We start from the raw sequence: 22,442 nt of genomic DNA, 5'->3' as shown, positions 1-22,442 counted from the left end.
TTTAAATTAGTAAAAGCTGGCCGTTAGAGAGATCTGGGGGACGTAGACACCCGACTCAATTAACCCCAAACAAGTGAAAAATAACAGAAACTTTCAGCGCTTGTGACACCACCATCCGAATGTGGGACAACCCACATCACAGAAATGCGCCCAAAATGGAGCTCCAGCTTTGAGCGGCTTAAAAAGTCAGGCTCCGACTTTCCAAGCAATGTCAACGATTTTTTGCGGCTTAGCCCTGCCCTGGCTCTAATTTAATTAGCCGAGCAACAGTTAGGCGTCTGGTGGATTGGCTCCAGACCGAACGGAAACTGGTTTTTCCGTTCTGGAAAATCTTACCAGACGTTCCATTGTATCGCGACTGCTTTTCCGACTCCGATTCCAACTCCAACTCGGGCCTCTGGTATGCGCGTGCCGCTCGAAGAACGTGTCTGGTGACCCAAGCCGGTTACCCATGAACGCAACTGCGACCGGGACTGTGGCCTCGGAATCCGAGCTGCAGCCTCAGCATTCTTGTTATCTGAATGTTAAATACTTTTCTGCCGTTGCACTTAACATCATAATAACTTTGGCCTCTTCGAGGCGAGAATCGCTGCCACATAAATCATGTCAAGTCATCATTTGACATGGCCAAACGATTGGAGCTACTGTAACAGGTCTGGTTCAAGATTCTGCCTCTCGGTTTTGGGTGGACATATCCGATTGCTGTGTATAATGACAGCGAAATTATGATAGATTGTGACCCAGAGATCTCAGAGCTTTCCAATCGTAATTTCTTTAATTGAATGCTTTTTGCCGCATCTTTGAAATCAAGTGTTTGTCTCGTTAAAGATAAGAGAGTTTTATAACAACAACATGTACCTATTAACAGATAAACTTATCTTAACCAGGGTTATCTTTGTTGTTTGGAGGCTATTTAGCTAGATTTTTGGTTCCTAAGGTTGACTTTTGTTCCAAAGAATAATAAGTGCATAAATTTAGATAAAGCTCTAAAGCATGACACATAATTTTAAATATAACCTTAGGATTCGCCATTGTTCCTAGAAACTCCCAAACAAAGAGTAGTAAGTTCGTCTATATAATGCTTTATGACGAATACTGTCGTTAGATAAGATTGTACTGGAGAAATATGTGTCACTGAACTTGTTAAATTTGACACAATAGACGAATATATCAGGTATAGGTTGCTAGACAAAAAATGTACTAATAAAACTTCATATTTTAAGACATATCATTGACAATAAAAAACTTGAGATAACTGGAAACTTAACTTATCTGTCCCAAAAATGTAAGCCAATATCTGAGTTTAGTAACGTACGTATCGCGGGTTTTGCCAAAATGTTGACAGTTTTTATTTTTTATGGGTCCTGGGTAAGAACTGAAAGCAAGTAAACCCTAGTTCGTAAAGTAACTGTTTTGTAAACATCTTTGGTCCAAAAACTATAGAAAGGTTACAATCTTATTTATATAGCGGAAAATAAGTTTTCTTTCCCGGAATCGAAGAATGCCCATTTTCTGTAAGCCTTAATCACATTAGTTTTATCATGCAGCCATCGGGAATTCCAAGAGTTCTTTTGTACTTCGAAGATGGATTAGATTTCCCATTTCAGAGCACCCTCTTCGGGTGAAGTTCTTTTCCCGTTCTCAGCGATCTTCACACTTATGCATATGTATGAAACTGAAGTTCCCTCGACTGGAGTTTGCCTGGTTTAGTATGCATTACATATTCCTATCACAGTTATGGCATCTCTTGCTCCTCTCCAGGCATTAGCATATTTCTATATAATTTACAGCATATTTTCTTGTTCGCGCTGCCGTGCCAAAAACAAACTTCGGGGTCTTGGAGTTGACAAGCAACCAGTTTGAGCTCCACAAAGACATCCAGCTGGAGTGGAGTTTTGGCCAAGACAGTTAGCAAGGCAGGCCGAATGGCACGCCGACTGCTGCCTAATTAGCCAAATCATCTCTGGCTATTTTAGTTTTTCTATGCCGTTTTAATTGCGGCTTTCTTTCGACTCGCGAATGAAGTTGTTGCTCAGTGCCATCGATGTATTTTTCATAAATATGTCAGCGGGCTGGGCTTACAGATTGGCAGCTAATTCATTTGTCAAGGCATCACTCGACCGTAAAAGTATTTTAAATGGCCAAACGCAGAGATGGCCGGCAATGTGATGGCTTTTAGGAGAGGCCAAGCGACCGAAGTCATTTGGCCATTTAGCCAACCCATCCAGCCGGTTTACCTGTTGACCGACCACCGGCTACTCAAGTAAACAAAGCCAAATTGCAAATTTTCAGCAAAAAGTGGCTATTGCTGTTGCGGGTGTTGGGCAGTAAGAGAGCTCCGGCTCTATCAGCAATCGTTTAACGGCTCGTTGAGCAGGCCAAAAAGCACAAAACGTTGCCAGGTTCTACTAGAAAGCCCTCGGGTGAAATACAGCAAAGAAATGTAGAACATCTAGTACGTCAGTTGACGACGTAGCTAGCTGTCTGTCGTCACTTGGTGGTTTGGGTTACCAATCCGCTGGTTATTCCACTGGCCACTGCGTTTTCCCCGTGGCAACTTTCCCCCATGATGGAGGCGGAATTCCATTCGCGTCATGGTTGAGTGCGTGCCAAATGCATTGGCCCAGGGCCCAGGTGTTGACTAATCGGCGATAGGTTATCAGAACCGATCCCCACGCCTTTCACCTTGCGGTGTTACGCTATTAAGGCCATTAAGAAGATCCCATTATCACACAGGTTCAATAAACCCCGGTGACTATCTCTCCTCAATGGTTTAGCATGACAAAAGGCGATCCGTCCGAAGCGCAGGCATTGTTGGCCAAGTTTAAGGTCGACTCGGCAGTTCGTTTGAGAAAAAACCGGCAAGACCTGTTGATTGCGTGTATAATATAAGCCCTGAACTTGACCAGGAGGCAAAGTGGCTGTAACAGTTAGCGGACATCTCTGACCATAATTGGCAGCTTGTCGAATGGCAACAGGTTTGCAGCAGAGCCCCATCAAAGTGTTGCCAGTGACAGATGAGGAGGCCTGCAGCAGCATCGGCAGCCGCAGTTGCAGTGGCTGCCACAAGTTGTCGGGACAATTAATAGATACATTAAGAACATACATATACGATTGGTAACGGTGCGCGTTCTGGTTTTATCCCCCCGGCCAATCCAGTGTAATCCAATCTGTGTTCTTCTTTCTCTGCCCTGCTCCTCAGACTCCTCGGACATTGTGGACTGCAAGCTGAAACTGATACTGGGTCTGATATGGACACTGATTCTGCACTACTCGATATCGATGCCCATGTGGGATGGCGAGGACGACAAGCAGCTGAACGGATCGGGACACACGCCCAAGCAGCGGTAAGTGACGCCTACCCAATTGGTTTTGGTTCGTTGTTCAGTGTACTAAATCACTCTTCCACCGACAGCCTGCTGAACTGGATACACGCCAAGATACCCGACTTGCCCATCAACAACTTCACCAACGACTGGACCACGGGCAAGGCGGTGGGCGCCCTTGTCGATGCCTGTGCCCCGGGTCTCTGTCCCGATTGGGAGCTCTGGGATCCCAAGGATGCCGTGCAGAACGCTTCCGAGGCCATGGGCCTGGCCGATGACTGGCTCAACGTGCGCCAGCTGATCAAGCCCGAGGAGCTGGTCAACCCCAATGTGGACGAGCAGTCCATGATGACCTATCTGTCGCAGTACCCCAACTCCAAGCTCAAGACCGGTGCTCCCTTGAGGCCCAAGACGAACCCCAACAGGTGAGTCCTAGTGATATTTAAGACAGACTTTTCTAACTCGTACATTTGGAATCATGTTTTAAGATTCCGTTCAAAATATCTGAAATGCTGAAAAGTTATAACTTTAGGCCTTGTAAAAATATCAATCGATTTTTATTAGACTTCTTAATCATGGAATTTTTGTAGCTTTGTCATAAACTATAAACTTTTAGATTCCATAAAAAATAGCAAAAAAAGATTTGAAAGTTGTTCTCGACGTAACATTTCAGGTTCAACCTCGAGTTGGAAAAGTTTGACTTCTTTGTATGATCTATAAATCCAGCGTTGTTCTTTCTACTCAACTCTATTTCAAATTCAAGTTGTATCTTAAAGTTCTTTCGTCTGTTCTTTTGGCTAATGCATTCCTCTGGTTCTAATCTAGACTCTATCTATCTTTCTTCTCTCTCTCTTTCTTTTTATATCTTTTTTTCCTCCGTGTATATTTGAGCAACGTTTTTAATGTATTTGGATATTGTTCTTGTTTTCCCTATCCGCTCCGTATACATAATATGTATATATATATATACTACCAACCCATATATATTTTTTAAACGCCTCAAAATGCAAAACTCAGCATTCCTCCGCCGCGGTAAGTTTCTTCGGCATGCCTCCTCTTGTTCTTTTGCGTTCCGTTCTGATCTTTTGGCCAACATTGTTATTGGCTTGATTTTCGGCTTATAATTTATTGACTTCTTATGGTATTTGTGATTTAAATGTTTCTTCAGTTTCGGTTACTTTTGTTGTTATGTTGCTCTCCGCTTTTCGCGCTAGCCCAGAGCGATCCGTATCTAATGGATACTTCAACGCCGCTGCTTTCCTGTTTGTATTTTGTATCTTGCGCTCGCTGGCGGCTTTTATTGCTCTCTACAATTAGCGCTCACTAAACGCATTCATCTTGGCCGACGCTGATTTAATTTGCTGCTTTGTTAAGCTACCAAGGCTTTTGATTACAAGCCGGGTAACCCGTGGATAACGGGGATTTTATTATTCTTGATCAGGCTTAAAGATCTCGCATTTTTCAAATAATTATGACTTTCGTACATTGTAAATAATCTCTTATAATTATTAACAACCGCATTAAAAACCTGTTTTGAAAGTGGTTTTGCTTTAATATCATATATCGATTTTTAGAAAACATGTAAATAAATTAGGTTTTCATTTTTAAATTTCTTTGTATACTGTTCCAAAACCATAGATCTGTTTATGTAGAATATCCAAAAAGTATGCTTCATAAAAACATGTTCAATATTAGTTCTTCGGTACACCGCTTTCGAAATAATGTGGCGCCACTCAATCAAATGTTTTCAAAAAAGTTTAAAAAATGGGTTTGCTAGTTTTGTTCCTTAACGAATTATCTGCGCATTCTTAAAAACTCCATATCTTTTGTTTATATTTTACTTATTCTGCAAAGCCTGTTAGAATCAAAAGCTGAAACCGCTGGGCTGTCTGCAATTTAAATGTTGATTCAATGTATCATAATTGGCTATCACGAAATATTAAAGTATACATTATCCAATCTTCATTTCTCCATTCACAGAGTGCGTGCTTATGGTCCTGGCATTGAACCCATTGGACCTGTGGTGGGTGCCCCAGCCAACTTCACCGTGGAAACCTTTTCCGCTGGCAAGGGTAAGTTTTCAGAGCTCCAGTTTAGAAAAAGGAACCTAATTACAATATTTTACTTTCAGGTTCCGTGGATGTGGACATCCAGGGACCCAATGGCGAGATCGAAAAGGCTGATGTGCGCTTCAACAATGACAAGAACCTCACCTACACGGTTTCGTATATACCCAAAGCCGAGGGTTCGCACAAGGTGGCCGTTAAGTTCTCCGGTCGCGACATCCCCAAGTCGCCGTTCCCCGTGAAGGTGGAAGGACATGCCGGCGACGCCTCCAAGGTTAAGGTTACGGGTCCCGGAATCCAGCCCACCGGAGTGACCATCAAGAAGCCCACCTTCTTCGACATTCTTGCCAAGGATGCGGGCCGTGGAGTGCCCGAGGTGATCATCATCGATCCGGCTAACCACAAGACTTCTGTGGCGGCCAAGGTGCGTCAGTTGGAGAACGATACTTGGCGCTGCGAGTACGTGACCGCCCTGCAGGGTCTGCATTCGGTGAATGTCTTCTATGCCGGCACTCCGATCCCGAACAGTCCGTTCCCCGTAAAGGTGGCTCCGCTGTCGGATGCGCGTAAGGTGCGCGCCTCCGGTCGTGGACTCCAGGCCACGGGCGTTCGTGTCGGCGACGATGCCGACTTCAAGATCCACACCGAGGGAGCCGGCGAGGGTGAGCCAGAGGTGCGCGTCATTGGTCCGGGTGGCATGAACCAGAACGTCATGCAGTCGAAGGTGGATGGCAACACATACGAGTGCCACTACTATCCCACCAAGGAGGGTCGCTACGTCATCATGGTGACGTTTGCGGGCCAGGAAGTGCCCAAATCCCCGTTCGAAGTGAAGGTGGGACCCAAGAAGGAGTCCTCGATTGTGGCCTATGGGCCTGGACTGAGCAGCGGCGTTATTGGCTACCCGGCTGCCTTTGTGGTGGAGACCAATGGCGAGACTGGTGCCCTCGGGTTCACCGTGGCCGGTCCCTCGCAGGCCGAGATCGAGTGCCACGACAATGGCGATGGCTCCGCTCTGGTCAAGTATCATCCAACTGCTGTGGGAGAGTATGCCGTGCACATTCTGTGCGACAACGAGGACATCCCCAAGTCGCCATTCATCGCCCAGATCCTGCCACGCACTGATTTCCATCCCGAGCTGGTCAAGGCCAGTGGCCCGGGATTGGAGAAAAACGGCGTGACCATCAACCAGCCGACCAGCTTTACTGTGGACCCCAGCAAGGCGGGCAATGCCCCGCTGGACGTTATCGTTCAGGATGTGTACGGCACAAAGTTGCCCGTGGAGCTGAAGAACAAGGATGGCATCACAAAGGCCACCTATACGCCTACCTCCGGAGTCCCGCACACCGTTGAAGGTAGGTCTTGGCGAAAATTATATATGGCCTTTAAAAAGTAACAACTATTTTATTATTCCAGTTAACTATGGCGGAGTGTCCACACCCAACTCACCGCACCGCGTTTACGTCGGAGTTCCGGTAGATGCTGCCAAGGTGCAGGCTTTTGGACCCTGGTTGCAGCCCGGAGTGCGCCCCAACGTGGCCACCCACTTCAATGTGGACGCCCGTGAGGCCGGCGATGCTGAACTTAAGGTAAAGGTCGTCCACGAGGAGTCAAAGATTGAAGTGCCGTGCCGCATCATCGATAACGAGGACAACACCTACTCGGTGGAAGTGATCCCGCCTTCCAAGGGTGCCTACACCACCACAATGACATACGGAGGCCAGCGGGTTCCACTGGGACAGAAGGTCGTCGTGGAGCAGACGGTGGATGTGTCTAAGATTAAGGTCGACGGACTCGAACCCAGTAAGTATACGTAGGTTAGACAGCTAGATTACTTTATATACAAAATGCCCATCTTGAGTGCGTCATGGTCTAAGTCCAAGTCATCATTTCATTCACCCAAACCAAAAGCCGCGCCCCTAAACAGTTTGCAGCAGTTCCGGATCATCACACATGGCCTGCCCAAGGCGGATTTGGCAGTGACCATCACCAGTCCGTCGGGCAATCGCGTGAAGGCTCACATTATACCCACGGCGGAGGGTTTCCTGGTCAACTTCACGCCCACCCAGCTGGGCGAGTACCTGTTGAGCATCTGCTTTGGCGGCACCCCGATAACACCACGACCGTTCCGGCTGCAGTGCCTCACGGGCAGTGATTCGAATAAGGTTCAAGCCTTTGGACCAGGCTTGGAGCGTGGTATTGTGGGTCAGCCGGCAGAGTTTATGATTGATACCCGGGGTGCTGGGCAGGGCGGATTGGGAGTGACGGTGGAGGGTCCCTGCGAGGCGGCCATCAATTGCCGGGATAATGGAGATGGCACCTGCAACGTGGCCTATTTGCCAACGGAAGCGGGCGACTATACCGTCAACATAACGTTTAACGAGCGGCACATCAACGGCTCACCCTTCCAGCCACTTATCGTTCCGGTGCCGAATCTCAAGAATACCCGCGTCAGTGGCATCGGCATCCAGCCGCATGGTAGGCTATGAGGAGTTCCAGTTGCCAGTTGCCAATTGCCAGTTCCGAGTGTTCCTGCTGCCGTACAGCTCTAATCCTCTGCGCTCTACTCACCACCTGACCAAGGTTGCTTTCCGCAATCGCCAAGCCATGCCTTCTTGTTGTTGTGCTGTCCCTTCTGTTTGTTTGATTTTAACTAAACCATAAACAACTAATCAAAAGTGATGGGGAATATCTAGGTGCAAACTAAGGTAGATCCCCGGAGTAATTCTGAGGCTCTTAGATATTTCAGAATGTTCTGTTCAGTATGGAATCTCTCATTTGTACTTTTAAGTACGAAAATGACCTACTGTTAAACTTGTTACCTAGGTACATAAAATACCTATCCCATCCATCACTTCTAACTGCATCTTAATCTTGTTGATGTTGTGCCTTGATGTTACGAAACTTCTCTATATATTGGCTCTTACTAATTTTCGATTCCCCTTCAGGTGTTATTATGAATGCGGCCACGGACTTCATGGTGGACATGAGCAAGGTGGGTAGCAACATTGACTCCGGCAAGCTGTCCTGCGCCATCTTCGATCCCATGGGTCATGTGCTGCCCAGCAAGATTGTCCAAGGTCCAACCGACGACATCTTCCGCATTATGTACACACCCTTCGAGGCTGGCCGTCACACCATCGAGCTGATGTACGACAACATCCCCGTGCCGGGATCTCCGTTTGTGGTGAACGTGAAGAGTGGCTGCGATCCGGCACGCTGCAAGGCCTACGGACCTGGTCTGGAGAAGGGTCTTACCAACCAGAAGAACAAGTTTACGGTGGAGACCAAGGGCGCCGGCAATGGTGGCCTTTCGCTGGCAATTGAGGGGCCTTCGGAGGCAAAGATGACCTGCACGGACAATCGCGACGGTAGCTGCGATGTGGACTATTTGGCCACCGACCCGGGAGAGTATGACATTACCATTCGATTTGCCGACAAGCACATACCCGGCTCTCCGTTCCGCGTGCTCGTCGAGGAGACGGTGGACCCCAGCAAGGTGAAGGTGTACGGCCCGGGCATCGAGCACGGCCAGGTGCGCGAGAGTGTGCCCACCTTCTTCAACGTGGATGTGGGCGAGGCTGGTCCTGGTCGCATCGCCGTGAAGCTGACCAACTCCGAGGGAATACCCGTGGACAACCTGCGCGTGGAGGACAAGGGCAATTGCATTTACGCGGTGCACTATGTGCCGCCCAAGGCCGGATCCGTGCTCACCTGCCAGGTGAAGTTCTCCGAGGTGGAGGTGCCATGCAGGTAAGTCCCCAATTTGGTAATAAAAATAACTAAAATTTTTAACTTTTATAAGGAGGACCACTTGTTTCTCGTTTTTAATAACCAGTTTAATCAACCTTACTGACATATAAATCCTTTTCCCTCCAGTCCATTTGTGATGACCGTTTTCCCCAAGTCAGAGCCCACCAAGGTGAAGGTGAAGGGTGTCAATGAGAAGAAGAAGACGCCTGCTTCCCTGCCAGCCGAGTTTGAAATCGATACGAAACAGGCCGGCCAGGCAGACATCAATGTGGCCATCAAGAACCCCAAGGGCAAGCCGATGCAGCCGCGCCTGGAGGAAGTGTCCACCGGAACGTATGTGGTGTCCTTTGTGCCCGATGAGTGCGGAACCTACCAGTGCAGCATCAAGTATGGTGACAAGGAGATCGAGGGCTCTCCCTTCAAACTCGAAGCATTCCCCACCGGCGAGGCCAAGAAGTGCAAGCTGGTGGAGCAGGCGCCCAAGATCCAGTCGTCGGGCAGTCAGTCGCACCTGAAGGTGGATGCCCGTGAGGCGGGAGATGGAGCGGTGACTTGCAAGATCACCAACAAGGCGGGCAGGTAAGGATTGCAGTCGATTTGGGTGTGCTCTATACCTAACATAAACCACATAACTACCTCAGCGAAATTGTGGACATTGATGTGATCGAAAAGGATGGCTTCTTCGACATTCTGTATGCGCTGAACGATCCCGGGGACTACGACATCAACGTGAAGTTTGGTGGCAAGGACATCCCGAACGGCAGCTTCTCCATCAAGGTAGCCTGAACTACATTTTCTTTCGAAACTCTCGATTTAACCAAACCAAAAAAAAAAACAGACACAGCCAAATCTAGTCTAGTCACAAATGGGAATTGTTGGAAATTAGCAATTATTTTAAAGTTTATCTATATTTAAACTTTTTTCTAGTCACTTAAGTCAGGTTGCGGCCGTTTAGAGCTCAGCCTCATCTACATTATATTCTAGTCAAGTCCATTGTCATTGTTTTGTGTTTGTGTTCCGTGCGTCCTCCTCAAATTGTTTTTAAATTTCTGTGTAAATTTTACATTGGGCTTCCCCGAAAAAAAGAAAGAAAAACACGCAAACAATTTTCACATACCAATTAAGAGTGCTCAGCGAGAAGAATACGATTTAAGTGCAACATTGTAAAACATGACAACAAAAATAAAAAAAAAACTGAAACAAAAGAAACAACTTTTGGTTTGCCCACCAAACAAAATCAAAAACCTCTTATGAAAATTCTAAAATTAATTGCATGAAAATTGTTTCGTTCTCAAAATTATTTCTGCTATGCTACACTGCCAATTGCGCTTTGTTTTACATTATGCATTTAATGAACATTTATTCTTAATGCTTTTTTGTCTGTAAGCCAGCCAGCCCATAGTATATGTAAGTTGTTTGTGTGTGTTTCTGTAATTTATTGAAAACTGATCCGAACGCACTTAACGCAACCAAAACGGCAACCACTTGAAAACCAAAAGTACTACAACTGGTCGCACTCTCTTGACGCTTGAGCACAAGTTTGCCAAAAAAAAATGTTAATTAATCACTGAATAATTGCTAATTTAACAACAATATTCCTAACCCACGTAGAGCCTATACTTTGCACTTGCCTAAAAATTCTATTTCAGCGGTCGGGGGGTTTGTCCTGTAAGTGGAATGGCGAAACCAACCCATTCACGTGCCATCTGCGTTGACAATCTAAAAAATGAAGTGTCATAAATTTTGGGCCAGAATCATGGGACCTGACAGCCCCAAGAACAATGCGCCTCACTGGGATCGAAAGAGTCGCGAATTTCGGGCATAGTGCCCAAAATGAAATACGTTTGCTCGATTCGTGAACCCAAGATTAATTGAGATGTCTGTTGTTTTCGCACAAAATTTATGTTTAACAGATTTGCACAATTAGCTGGGTGCAAAATTAATTTTATCCACATTATTCAACTTGTAAAGGGATACTTTGTTTGCCACTATTTCCGACAAGAGCAACTTCATTATGGATATCGTCAACTTGTCTACGTGATCTGCCGAACACAAAAAGAAATATAAATGTTTATTTAGAAATTTCCCAACCACATTCGTGGTTGATAAAGAAAAATGCACAGGCTTTCCCAACCAAAAATAATTAAATATTATTATTAAACTATAAACTGCCTGAGATGCAACAAATATAAAATAGAGCGACACCGCAGACTTATATGCTTGTATTTTGAAGAAAACATTTTTAATACAGTTTTCGTAATGTTATACTTGCTATGCTTAAAAAAGTGAAAAGCATCTGAAAAGGGTCAAATTGTGTGTTAAACCCATTATTTCTGGAATTCATTTCAAAAGGCATTTCAAAAGAATACTCAAAAGATCTAAGAGACTTCTAAATCGTTATTTAAGGGTTCTTTAAAAAGTCAAACAATCTGTTTTGTTATTGCCGAGCTATGTCAAAATTTCCCATATTGGCACATCTTTGTTGGTACAGGGTGCTTCGTAGAACTTATATTTAGACTTTGTTGCTACGAAATCATCCCAAAGACTTTTCCATCTACGCCACTGCAGTCTATAGAGGCATCCAAATGATTCCGGGGAGTGGGTAGGGGGCTGCTATGACATCCCACGCTGAATCAGCATGTTCTATTCGCTGTTTTTGTGATAGTTGCCATAGTCGGCCGTTGATGCTTTCGGCAGGTTGCAACAAAATCATGTATACGCCGCCTGGCACGACGACGACTGCATTTGAATTTGCATATGAAAATGAATTTGTATAGCCAGCCAGCGCACAAAATTCGCAAGTAATTAAAATAGGAAAATGAAATTATGTATAATGAAAATGGCGCAAAGTGTGTTGTGCTGATTTCTGCTGCCAACGCCAGTGGAAGCGCCATAAAGTGTGGCTAGAAGAAGAGCGGAGGCCCGACACTAGTGGCATCAGCTAGCCAGCCGATCTAGTCTAGTCTTAGTCATAGATTGTCCTGTTCAGGTCGTCGTCGTGATCGTGTCGTAGCGCTGTTAACTGGAAGTATTAAACTCGGTGCGCCACATTTCCATCTACTTTCCCGATTTGAGATGCTTGAGATTGATTTCCCGTCAATGGGATGAATATTTATATATTATACGGCTCTCAGATTGAGATCCATATTCCGAGATACAGAATGCAGATGTAGAGGAGGAGCCACAACTGTCGCCCACTGGCAATTCGATTTTCCTTGCTGGTCTATTGATTGGCCGTGCATTGGCGTACTTCTTATTAATAGCTCAAATATTTTATAGCGATTTGTATCTTTGACTTTTTCGATTTGGCCACGGATACGAAATGATTTCGATATATACACAACGTATATAAATATAATTATTTGCTTATGTAACAGCTGCAATTGTGGAAATTGGAAATTCTTTTGCACAATCGTGCCCGCGTCAATCAATTTCACTTCCTCTCTAATAATTTCATTCGTGTATTGTTGTTTCACACTTTCAAGTTTCCCCATCTCACTCAATGGGTTCAGTTTTAATAATAAGCAGACATCTCCCTCTATATTGTTGCGGTAGTTCTTCAATATTCACAAGTGCAAAGTAAATGGACTCGAAAAGTAACCCACTTGGGACATTGTTCTCATTCTCCAGACTGCCATGCTAATGATCTATTGGCTGCTGGTTTGAGTGTGTGTTTGTTTTATATTCTCCGAATTTTCTATCGAATCGAGCTGCGGCATTCTTAATTTTTAATTTTATTTTCATTGACCTCAGGCTGTCGAAAGTATCGAACAATACTCGCATAGTGAATATATCGAGGAGCACACGACCAAAGTGGTGCAGCAAACAACGCAGGTAAGTTCTGAAATATTCAAAATAAGGATCCTTAAATTTGGAAATTGCATTTAAAATCATGATGAATTATTTTTTTAAATATTTCATCCATATTAAAAATAGGAGTGCAAACTTTTGCACCTTTAAATACATCTGCAAAACTGTATTAGATTATTCATTTAGTTTTGAGGATATTACTTTAAACGCATATGCTAATCTATATAAGAGCGTTATAAATTGTATTTTGAGGATTTAAATTGATCTTACAAATTTGAAACAGGATCAAAACAGATATATAAAAATAGTTTATTCAGTTTGGTCATATTTCAAACGCTTTTAACATGGTTCCCAACATTTAAACAGAATTTAACATATTTTGTAATAGATATAATAGCATGAAACTAAACACTTTCAGAGCGAGCTCGTCAACGGAAAATCGGAGATCACGTATCGCAGTGTAGCATTTGAGAAATTACCTCTACCCACAACAGGCGGCAACGTTACAGGTATGTACAGCCCAAGATCGCAAAATGTACTAATTCTAAAATAATATTTAAGTGCTAAAATCAAGCCTCGCGGCAAAGTTAATCATTTGCGAAGCAAAAAGTAGCCGTGCATGTAGCCATGCATTTAATTAAATCAAAATGTAGAATAGTTTATTTAATCTAGATGGTATTTATGCGCCATTAAAGCAAGCAAACATGTATCTCATACTTGCTAAGAATCTAGCGCGAGTGAAGAAAATATAAATATCATAGGTGTCCCATTGTCAGGCGAAAATGTTCGTGTGTCGTAAATCTCTGAAATGTATACAGAAATATAAATACCCAGTTGATGCGGCGCATTTGGATGGGACACATGGACAAGTGGCAACGCACCCAAGTCTTGGGATGGGGAAAATGGACGTCCGAGTGACGGGTTATCAGGCTAAACGCTGACAGGCGACAACTTAATTAGACAATGCCCGTGCTCTCTGTGTTCTGGGAGGTCTCTAGTATTTTGGCTGCATTTCTTGGCAATCTCTCATCTCATTTTTTTCTCGAGAGGGATTTTCTTTTGTTTTCCATTCCGACACGTTCATTGACTGGGCCAACGCTTGTGACTCGTGGGAAAGTAATTGGGTATTTCATTTTGTAGAAATCCGGTAATTACCTAAATTTATTTGGTCATTTCTGGACTGACGAGCGATTTACGAGTTGCAAATCGCTGCACCGCGATTTAATGAACATTTTCAACATGATTAATGAGGTTTCCACCCTCTGCATGCAAATCAATGAACAGCACTTTGCACTTTTCCTCTCCGTGCAAATATTTGGTCGATTTTTCACGCTTCCATGCAATTTTCAAGCATTTTCGCCGCTTGGCTAGGATGGGCCAGAACGGAGGAGCAACTGGGGGGCAGTGGTGAGGATCCTGGTCATCATTAAGATCACAAGCCGCGCCACGTTTCATTTGGTGGTTTTTGGGAGGAATCTGGACCACGCCTCGTTGTGGGTTTTAGCTTTCTATGTCGCGCTCCATTTGCTTTGAAGATGGTTTATTGTAAATGATTCGTTTTGGCCAAATGACATAGATTTGTTGCGCATTTGTTGCATTGATTTTTCATTGCCCGTCAAATGAAAGGGGCAAAATGTGTATAATTAACCAGGTTGAATCGGAATCGTAGGGAAATCAACAGTTTTTATGGACTGGATAATCGTAAGGCTTTCGTATATATATATATGTTTTTTGGCCAGCCCAATAATAAATCACACACATTTATTTATTTTCCCAAGAGTATGTAAATTTTGATTAGTCAATAATCGCTGCCAAGTAGTCATCTGAAAGATCAACAAAAATTTTGATTGATTTTGGCCAATTGGTTCGGTAGCTCTGGCCATTTTGCAAATTCGATTTCAAATCGATTTCCCATTGGCAAAGGCCATTACATAAGTATTGGATAAAAGCGTGCGGCTCATCGAATGGAATGTTTTCCACTTTAACGATTAATACGACATAATACGGATATAGAAACGAAATGATTAACACATTTTCGGCATACCAACAAGACTATATTTGTATTCTATGGCTTTTATGGCCGAATCCGCCTGCCTTCATGCCAATAAAATAAAATATAGAATTGTCTATATGTTTGTTCGATTTATTTTTAAACGCTTCCCGCCGGTTTAATGGTAAAATATTAATAAATTCTATGTCGTCTGAGATGCAATAAGTAATAAATTTGAATTCCTCCATGCACATTCACATCCAAAAAGCTATAGGTTGGGTATACCTATGCTTTTGACCCGAAGTCCCCCCCCTTTTTTTTTTGCACCTTTCGATTTCGAAATGTTCGAAATGGCAACTGTTAAACCAACACCAAGATCGAGAAGAAATTTATGCTTATACTTGTATATAAAAAATATGTATATATCACACATAGATCCGGGCGCATAGCAAATATTTCCAATTTTCTATCTTTTTATCTTTCATATGTCGTCCATTGGTCCGATCTCTTCTCCTGCCTTATAGCAGTCGGCCATATTTTCGAAAAGCCCCGACTTTATGGGCTCGTATGTGTGGGTTGCTGCGCCGCGGCTGCGCTGCTTTTGGGCCACGGCAGCAGACGCATCTTGGTGGTAGGAACCGATGTGCTTTCATATTTTGGCCTTAATTTCGATTTGGAACTGTCGATGTTCACTTGAAATCGGGACGTGGAGACGCGTGGACCTATAAAGACCGTCGCTGGCCATAAAAAAAACCTAAAAAAAATTCGTTCCCAACCGAATAATAATCAAGTAGTTCAAGTGCACAGCAATCGATTGCCAGGACTCTCTGTCTAGCCAGTGCAGGACATTCGCTCGAAGAGCCCCCAAGATCGTTCGCAATTTTATTGTAAATACCATTCTTATATAACCCTTCTAGTCGATTGCCCAAGTGTGAGTGTCCAAATCAATAATTTTCCCCTTCGATCAGTCTTTTTTGGTTTTGGCCAGCAAGGATATGTGAAACATTTTATTTAAGGAATAATTTTAATTGGAATTTCCATATCCTTGCTGTTTGCTCGAACAAGAAGTTTTTGTTTGTCGTTGTTAAATTAAATTGTTATAAATTTTAAGTGTCTTTTTTTGCAAAAACCAAACGCGTGCGCCTGCCGATTAAATTGAAATCGCCCCTGTCCGAATCCAAAATCGATTTACGGGAAAATGCACTTCAGTTGGTTGACGGAGAAACCGCCCACGCCGCTTGCCACCTGGGCCGATCACTCGTACTTCTTCCGGCCGCAGTACTATAAGGTGACCGTATCCGAGCGCGATCATCCCGAGCGGACGAACGTCTACTTCAATGAGACCATCATACCGGAGAACCAAGGACTAAATGGTTCAGATTTTATGCCATTGAATTTCAAATCATCGTTTTCAATTGTTACACATCAAGGTAAATTCATTTCTGGAGGGCCCAAGGAGTTGCGGACCTTTGATTCTTGATGCTTTGCCAACAAAAAAAAAAAATGAGAAACGAAATGACGTCCATAATGTCACATGCAGCCACCGAATAATCCTGACTAAAGCCCCAAGAATTTCTCATTTGTGTTAATGACAAAACTGACACCAAAATTCATATTCAAATTCGCATTCACATTTTCAATTCAATTCAACTCAAAGAGCGGTCAAGCGCCATTCGGGCCCACACAGAAGGCACTTGCTGCTGCGCATTGGGCAAAGAATTTTGAATTATTACCCAAAAGTCCCCCGGATGGATGTCCTCCTCCTCGGGGGCCCCCAAGGCCCCGTAGGCATTTGTCTGCAAATTATTTTCTATGATTTATTATCAGAATATGCAACAAAGCGTAAAATTCGTTTGGCTCCCTCCACATGCAATTTCTCAATGGTTGCGTATTGGGGCACCGCGATGATAGTTTACACTGATCAACGCGATTTCTTTTCTTTTTTGCCAAGAATGGTTCACCTCGATTTCTAAAAGATTCAATGCATTTTTTAAATTAAAACGAAATGGTTCTTATCAAATTATACAGTCGATAACTCAACCGATTGTTTTAAAATATCCTTCCAAAAATACTTTAACATCTAAAGTCTCATGCAAATTTAATAAAACATGATTTTTCTTAGCCTTGCTAATAGTTAGTCTAGCCTAGTTAAACTGAATATTTTATTTTACTTGATCAGACTTTCTGGAGTTTAACAATGACATGTTTTCAACAGGTTGCCGCCTGTAACGTGTCCATTGGATACTATCCAATACCATGCATTGAATTTCAATCATGTTCTACCTCATTGGAGTTAAGGAAAGACAACTACATTTTCGTTAAGGAACTAGGGAACTTAGTTTCCTGCTGACTTGTGTAAGACTTTTATTCGCTATGCGCAAATGGCAAACTCTCGCTGATGTATCGAAACCATCGTTGGCCTGAGAGTCATTAAATCTTTCATTTGTATTGCCAGCGTCCATTAGATGCGAAAGATGTCCGAGTCGTCGTGGCCACCGCCTCATCCTCATCCTCATCCCCATTCCCGTTCCCATTCCAATTCCCATCCTCGGTCGCAGTCGTATCTCATGCTTCAATGGGCGGCGCTGGCAGGTGATCGTGGGAAAAGGGGGGTCAGGAGGGGCGGCGGTCGACGGACAGCAGCAAATGTTCAAACATAAATAATCATATATTCATTTTTTTGGAGGGAGGGTTCTCTGAGTTAGATATCCACGCATAGCGAATAAAGTTGTCATGTGGCAACCGCTGCTTTTTAATACATTCAATTTCTCAAGAATTTTTTATGAATTCCGAATGCAAAATTCCATTAAAACATATTTTGAGTTCCTCTTTGAGTTTTACAAGTCATTAAAATCGAAAAAGAGAGCAGCTGAAGCCAACTGTTGGAAATATGCTTAAAATGTTCCCTTAATAAACTCGAAATATTTGTTTAATTTGAATAAGCATTGTGTTCTATGTAGGTCTTTCATATTTCTTTTAATTGTTTTACATTCTGTAAAGGTTCTTTGAATTTTAGCCATCCCATAAGTTGGCTATAAATTTTACCATTTTACTCTTGGCAGATTCTTCAAAGACACGTTCGCATTTTTCTCTGGCAGCCATTGTCTTGTGTTTTTGAGGTGTTTAGTTTTTTTCACATATAGTGTCTTGTTCTAAATTTTGGTTGGGCACGCGACACGATCCCCTGATTTATCTGTGTTTACCGTCATTGTTTTTGGTTTAGTTTGTGGCCGCAAAATAAAAAAGCCCATTAATTCTGATGGATCAGAGCTAAGCGAAATATTATTCCGATGAAAGTGGAAAGCTTAGTGGCCTTTTTAAACATATTTATGATCGGTTCAAAAGAAAATATTCTTAGCCAAATTAAATGCTTTTTAATAAAACAAAATTTACGGCAATGATCAATGGAAGTGTCAGCAAATGTCTTAAATAAACGAAAATATATAGAGTGATTAATAAATTTGATTGTAAACTAAAAATAAGGGTAATGTCCAGATGATTCACCGGGTCCTATATCTTAATTCATTTAAATAGGTAAATTTTTGTCAACAACAACAGACTTTTCTTTTCTAACTAATGATCCGCTAAGCAGAATATGCCATATGATGTTTTGACAGCAAAAAACCATTGGAATTTTGTCTGTATATAAAACCTCCTCCCGAATTTAAAAATATCGAGGGCAAAAATTAAATATAAATTCAGACACGTGCATAAATTTCCAAATTAATGTTCCAGCACATAGTCACCTATAGGGTTATAAATAGTTTTTTATGCATTTTTGACATATACTCTGGATCGCTAAGAGGAGGGATGAGGACCTATGAAAGTGGCTATATAGTGTTCTATGTGGATCTCATACATATGTGACTGGGAAACATATAAAGTGTGTCCTATATTTGACCTCAACGAAATTCAGGAACGATGTTGTTTTCATTTTTCATGCCTGATGGCGTGGGAAAGTATAAAAGCAATTGTAGGCGTTAGTGGAAATTTCTTTGGAAAGCCAACAGATTACTAGCCACTCAGTCGATGCACAGCATTCGTTCAGTTGAGAAGTGATTTTGGACTCCGGGTGCCAAGTGCCAAGGATTATTAAAAAAGGATACTCATCCAGCCTAAACAAGAACTCACCTTAGATATATCTTTGTGGGTGTGTCTCTCTAGCAGAGGAAAAGTACGTGAATTAAAATAGTGAAATATTCAAAAGCTAATAAAGACATTTATCGGCTTATTAGTGTGTTCCCTAGTTATATGATATCCTGTTCGGAAACGGCGAAAAACTTTTGGAATTCATTCGGGGCAAATACCATTTGTTCCATTTAATTTATTTTTTCGGTTCGACACAAATACAACAGGCTCTTCGATCTTTAGATCTGTGCAGAGAACAGAAATAGATTTTGTGGAATAAAAAATGGCACGCAAATTCGAACATAAAAATGAAATTATGATTTTTTCAAACTTGTGGCCCTCGCCCACGCAAATTATTTGAAAAATGCTTTGGTGACATAATTCAGCGTATACAAAACAGATCCATTAAATGGTCTTCAAACAGAGTTTTGGATCGGCTGCGTTTTCAGGGGTACTGTACATTTCGAACAACCTAGAAAAACGAACTATAACATTTTTTAGACATAAATCAAATATTATCTGTAAAGTATATCAGTTTTTAAAAGGATTCTCATAAATATCTACAGATTAAATATCTAGTTTGAGTAGAAATTGTTTTCTTAATAATTATCTAATGTTAAATCGACATTTTTTATAAAAGATAGGTTATTAGTAAGAAGTCAAAAGACAGTGTCTAACAAATATTGGTTTACCTTTTGTGCCTTTCCAGCTGAAGTCAGAATGCCGAGCGGTAAAGTAGACAAACCCGTGATCCAGGACAACCGTGATGGTACCGTCTCGGTGAAGTACGATCCCCGCGAGGAGGGATCCCATGAGCTGGTGGTCAAATACAACGGAGAACCCGTGCAAGGTGAGGGGATAGCAAATCCCAAGCAAATATCTTCAAGAGTCGCTAATTTATACTTTTGCCCACAGGATCTCCCTTCAAATTCCACGTTGACTCAATCACCTCCGGCTATGTGACGGCCTATGGACCTGGCTTGACTCACGGAGTCACCGGTGAGCCGGCCAACTTCACCATCTCCACCAAGGGAGCCAGCGCCGGTGGCCTGACCATGGCCGTGGAAGGACCCAGCAAGGCTGACGTAAGCGATATCCTTTGCCAGGACTAGGAAAACATTTAATAATGGTCTCTCCACTTTGCAGATCAACTACCACGACAACAAAGACGGCACTGTCTCCGTGCAATACCTGCCCACTGCCCCTGGCGAATACCAGGTATCCGTTCGCTTCGGCGATAAGCACATCAAGGGATCGCCGTACTTTGCCAAGATCACCGGCGAGGGACGCAAGCGCAACCAGATCTCGGTGGGCTCCTGCTCCGAGGTCACCATGCCCGGCGACATCACCGACGATGATCTGCGCGCCCTGAACGCATCGATCCAGGCACCCAGCGGCCTGGAGGAGCCCTGCTTCCTGAAGCGCATGCCCACGGGCAACATTGGCATCTCGTTCACGCCCCGTGAGATCGGCGAGCACCTGGTGTCGGTGAAGCGTCTGGGCAAGCACATCAACAACTCTCCCTTTAAGGTCACCGTGTGCGAGCGCGAGGTGGGCGACGCCAAGAAGGTCAAGGTTACCGGCGCTGGCCTCAAAGAGGGTCAAACTCATGCCGACAACGTATTCTCCGTGGATACACGCAACGCCGGCTTCGGCGGTCTGTCGGTCTCCATCGAGGGTCCCAGCAAGGCGGAGATCCAGTGCACTGACAAGGACGACGGCACCCTTAACATCTCTTACAAGCCCACAGAGCCGGGCTATTACATTGTGAACCTAAAGTTCGCCGATCACCATGTGGAGGGATCTCCCTTTACCGTCAAGGTTGCCGGCGAGGGCAGCAACCGCAAGCGTGAGAAGATCCAGCGGGAGCGCGATGCTGTCCCCATCACGGAGATTGGCAGCCAGTGCAAGCTGACGTTCAAGATGCCCGGCATCACCTCTTTCGATCTGGCCGCCTGCGTCACCTCGCCCAGCAATGTGACTGAGGATGCGGAGATCCAGGAGGTGGAGGATGGCCTCTACGCCGTGCACTTTGTGCCCAAGGAGTTGGGCGTGCACACGGTGTCGGTGCGCTACTCCGAGATGCACATACCCGGCTCGCCCTTCCAGTTCACCGTGGGTCCATTGCGCGATTCCGGCAGCCATCTGGTCAAGGCCGGAGGTTCCGGACTGGAACGCGGCGTCGTCGGCGAAGCGGCCGAGTTTAATGTTTGGACCCGCGAGGCGGGCGGCGGTTCCCTAGCCATTTCCGTTGAGGGTCCCAGCAAGGCTGACATCGAGTTCAAGGACCGCAAGGACGGCAGCTGCGATGTGTCCTACAAGGTCACCGAACCCGGAGAGTACCGCGTGGGTCTTAAGTTCAACGACCGCCACATACCCGACTCGCCCTTCAAGGTGTACGTGTCGCCGGATGCGGGCGATGCCCACAAGCTGGAGGTTCAGCAGTTCCCGCAGGGCAACATCCAGGCCGACGCTCCGTACCAGTTCATGGTGCGCAAGAATGGCGCCAAGGGTGAGCTGGATGCCAAGATCGTGGCTCCCTCCGGAACGGACGATGATTGCTTCATCCAGGTGATCGACGGCGAGATGTACTCGGTGCGTTTCTATCCACGCGAGAACGGTATCCATGCCATCCACGTTAAGTTCAACGGCGTCCACATACCCGACTCGCCGTTCAGAATCAAGGTGGGCAAGGATGTGGCCGATCCGGCTGCCGTGCACGCCAGCGGCAACGGCCTGGACGAGGTGAAGACTGGACACAAGGCCGACTTTATTATCAACACCTGCAACGCCGGCGTTGGCACGCTGGCCGTCTCTATCGACGGACCCTCCAAGGTGGCCATGGACTGCACGGAGGTTGAGGAGGGCTACAAGGTCCGCTACACTCCCCTGCTGCCCGGCGAGCACTATATTACGGTGAAGTACAACAACATGCACATCGTGGGCTCGCCATTCAAGGTGAACGCCACCGGCGACAAGTTGGCAGATGAGGGCGCCCAGGAGACGTCGACGGTGATCGTGGAGACGGTCCAAAAGGTGGCCAAGGGCGGCAAGAACACGGGCGTCCATCTGCCCACCTTCAAGTCGGATGCCACCAAGGTGGTGTCCAAGGGCATGGGACTAAAGAAGGCCTACATTGGCAAGCAGAACCAGTTCAGCATCTGTGCCACCGATGCGGGTGAGTTATGTCTCCACTTAGGTCTTAATTAGTTACAATCTCGAGAAATTGAGAAAAAATTAACTTTTCAAAATACGATTTCTCAACGTCATGTTAACTATTGTCTTTTAGTTTATATTGAATATTCGGAAAAATTTAAGTTTTTCAGATTTATCTTAGCTTGAAGCTAACTGACAATTAACATAACATTG

At 44.4% G+C, this 22,442-nt stretch overlaps 1 protein-coding gene across 11 annotated transcripts in view; it reads left to right on the top strand.

Annotated features, from left to right (window-relative positions):
• LOC119553661 (filamin-A) overlaps positions 1-22,442 on the top strand; it is a 37,867-nt gene that overhangs the window by 14,621 nt on the left and 804 nt on the right. For 2 of the 11 annotated variants that reach the window (XM_037864173.1, XM_037864191.1), the window contains 15 exons: positions 3,203-3,347; positions 3,416-3,751; positions 4,344-4,358; positions 5,307-5,398; positions 5,458-6,747; positions 6,809-7,195; positions 7,304-7,870; positions 8,341-9,145; positions 9,272-9,724; positions 9,787-9,922; positions 12,899-12,979; positions 13,374-13,464; positions 19,783-19,923; positions 19,989-20,158; positions 20,220-22,251. In XM_037864173.1, coding sequence (XP_037720101.1) covers positions 3,203-3,347; positions 3,416-3,751; positions 4,344-4,358; positions 5,307-5,398; positions 5,458-6,747; positions 6,809-7,195; positions 7,304-7,870; positions 8,341-9,145; positions 9,272-9,724; positions 9,787-9,922; positions 12,899-12,979; positions 13,374-13,464; positions 19,783-19,923; positions 19,989-20,158; positions 20,220-22,251 — 6,741 coding nt within the window. Of the gene's footprint in view, positions 1-3,202; positions 3,348-3,415; positions 3,752-4,343; positions 4,359-5,306; positions 5,399-5,457; positions 6,748-6,808; positions 7,196-7,303; positions 7,871-8,340; positions 9,146-9,271; positions 9,725-9,786; positions 9,923-12,074; positions 12,186-12,898; positions 12,980-13,373; positions 13,465-15,674; positions 15,877-16,056; positions 16,376-18,988; positions 19,120-19,782; positions 19,924-19,988; positions 20,159-20,219; positions 22,252-22,442 lie in introns of those variants that run through there. The other 9 variants (XM_037864181.1, XM_037864202.1, XM_037864219.1 and 6 more) reach the window with 7 other exon arrangements.

This window comes from Drosophila subpulchrella, chromosome 3R (genome assembly GCF_014743375.2).
Source record: "Drosophila subpulchrella strain 33 F10 #4 breed RU33 chromosome 3R, RU_Dsub_v1.1 Primary Assembly, whole genome shotgun sequence".
Lineage (NCBI taxonomy): Eukaryota > Metazoa > Arthropoda > Insecta > Diptera > Drosophilidae > Drosophila > Drosophila subpulchrella.
The sequence above is the reverse complement of the archived record's forward strand: the minus strand, read 5'-3'. Positions and strand labels throughout refer to the sequence as shown.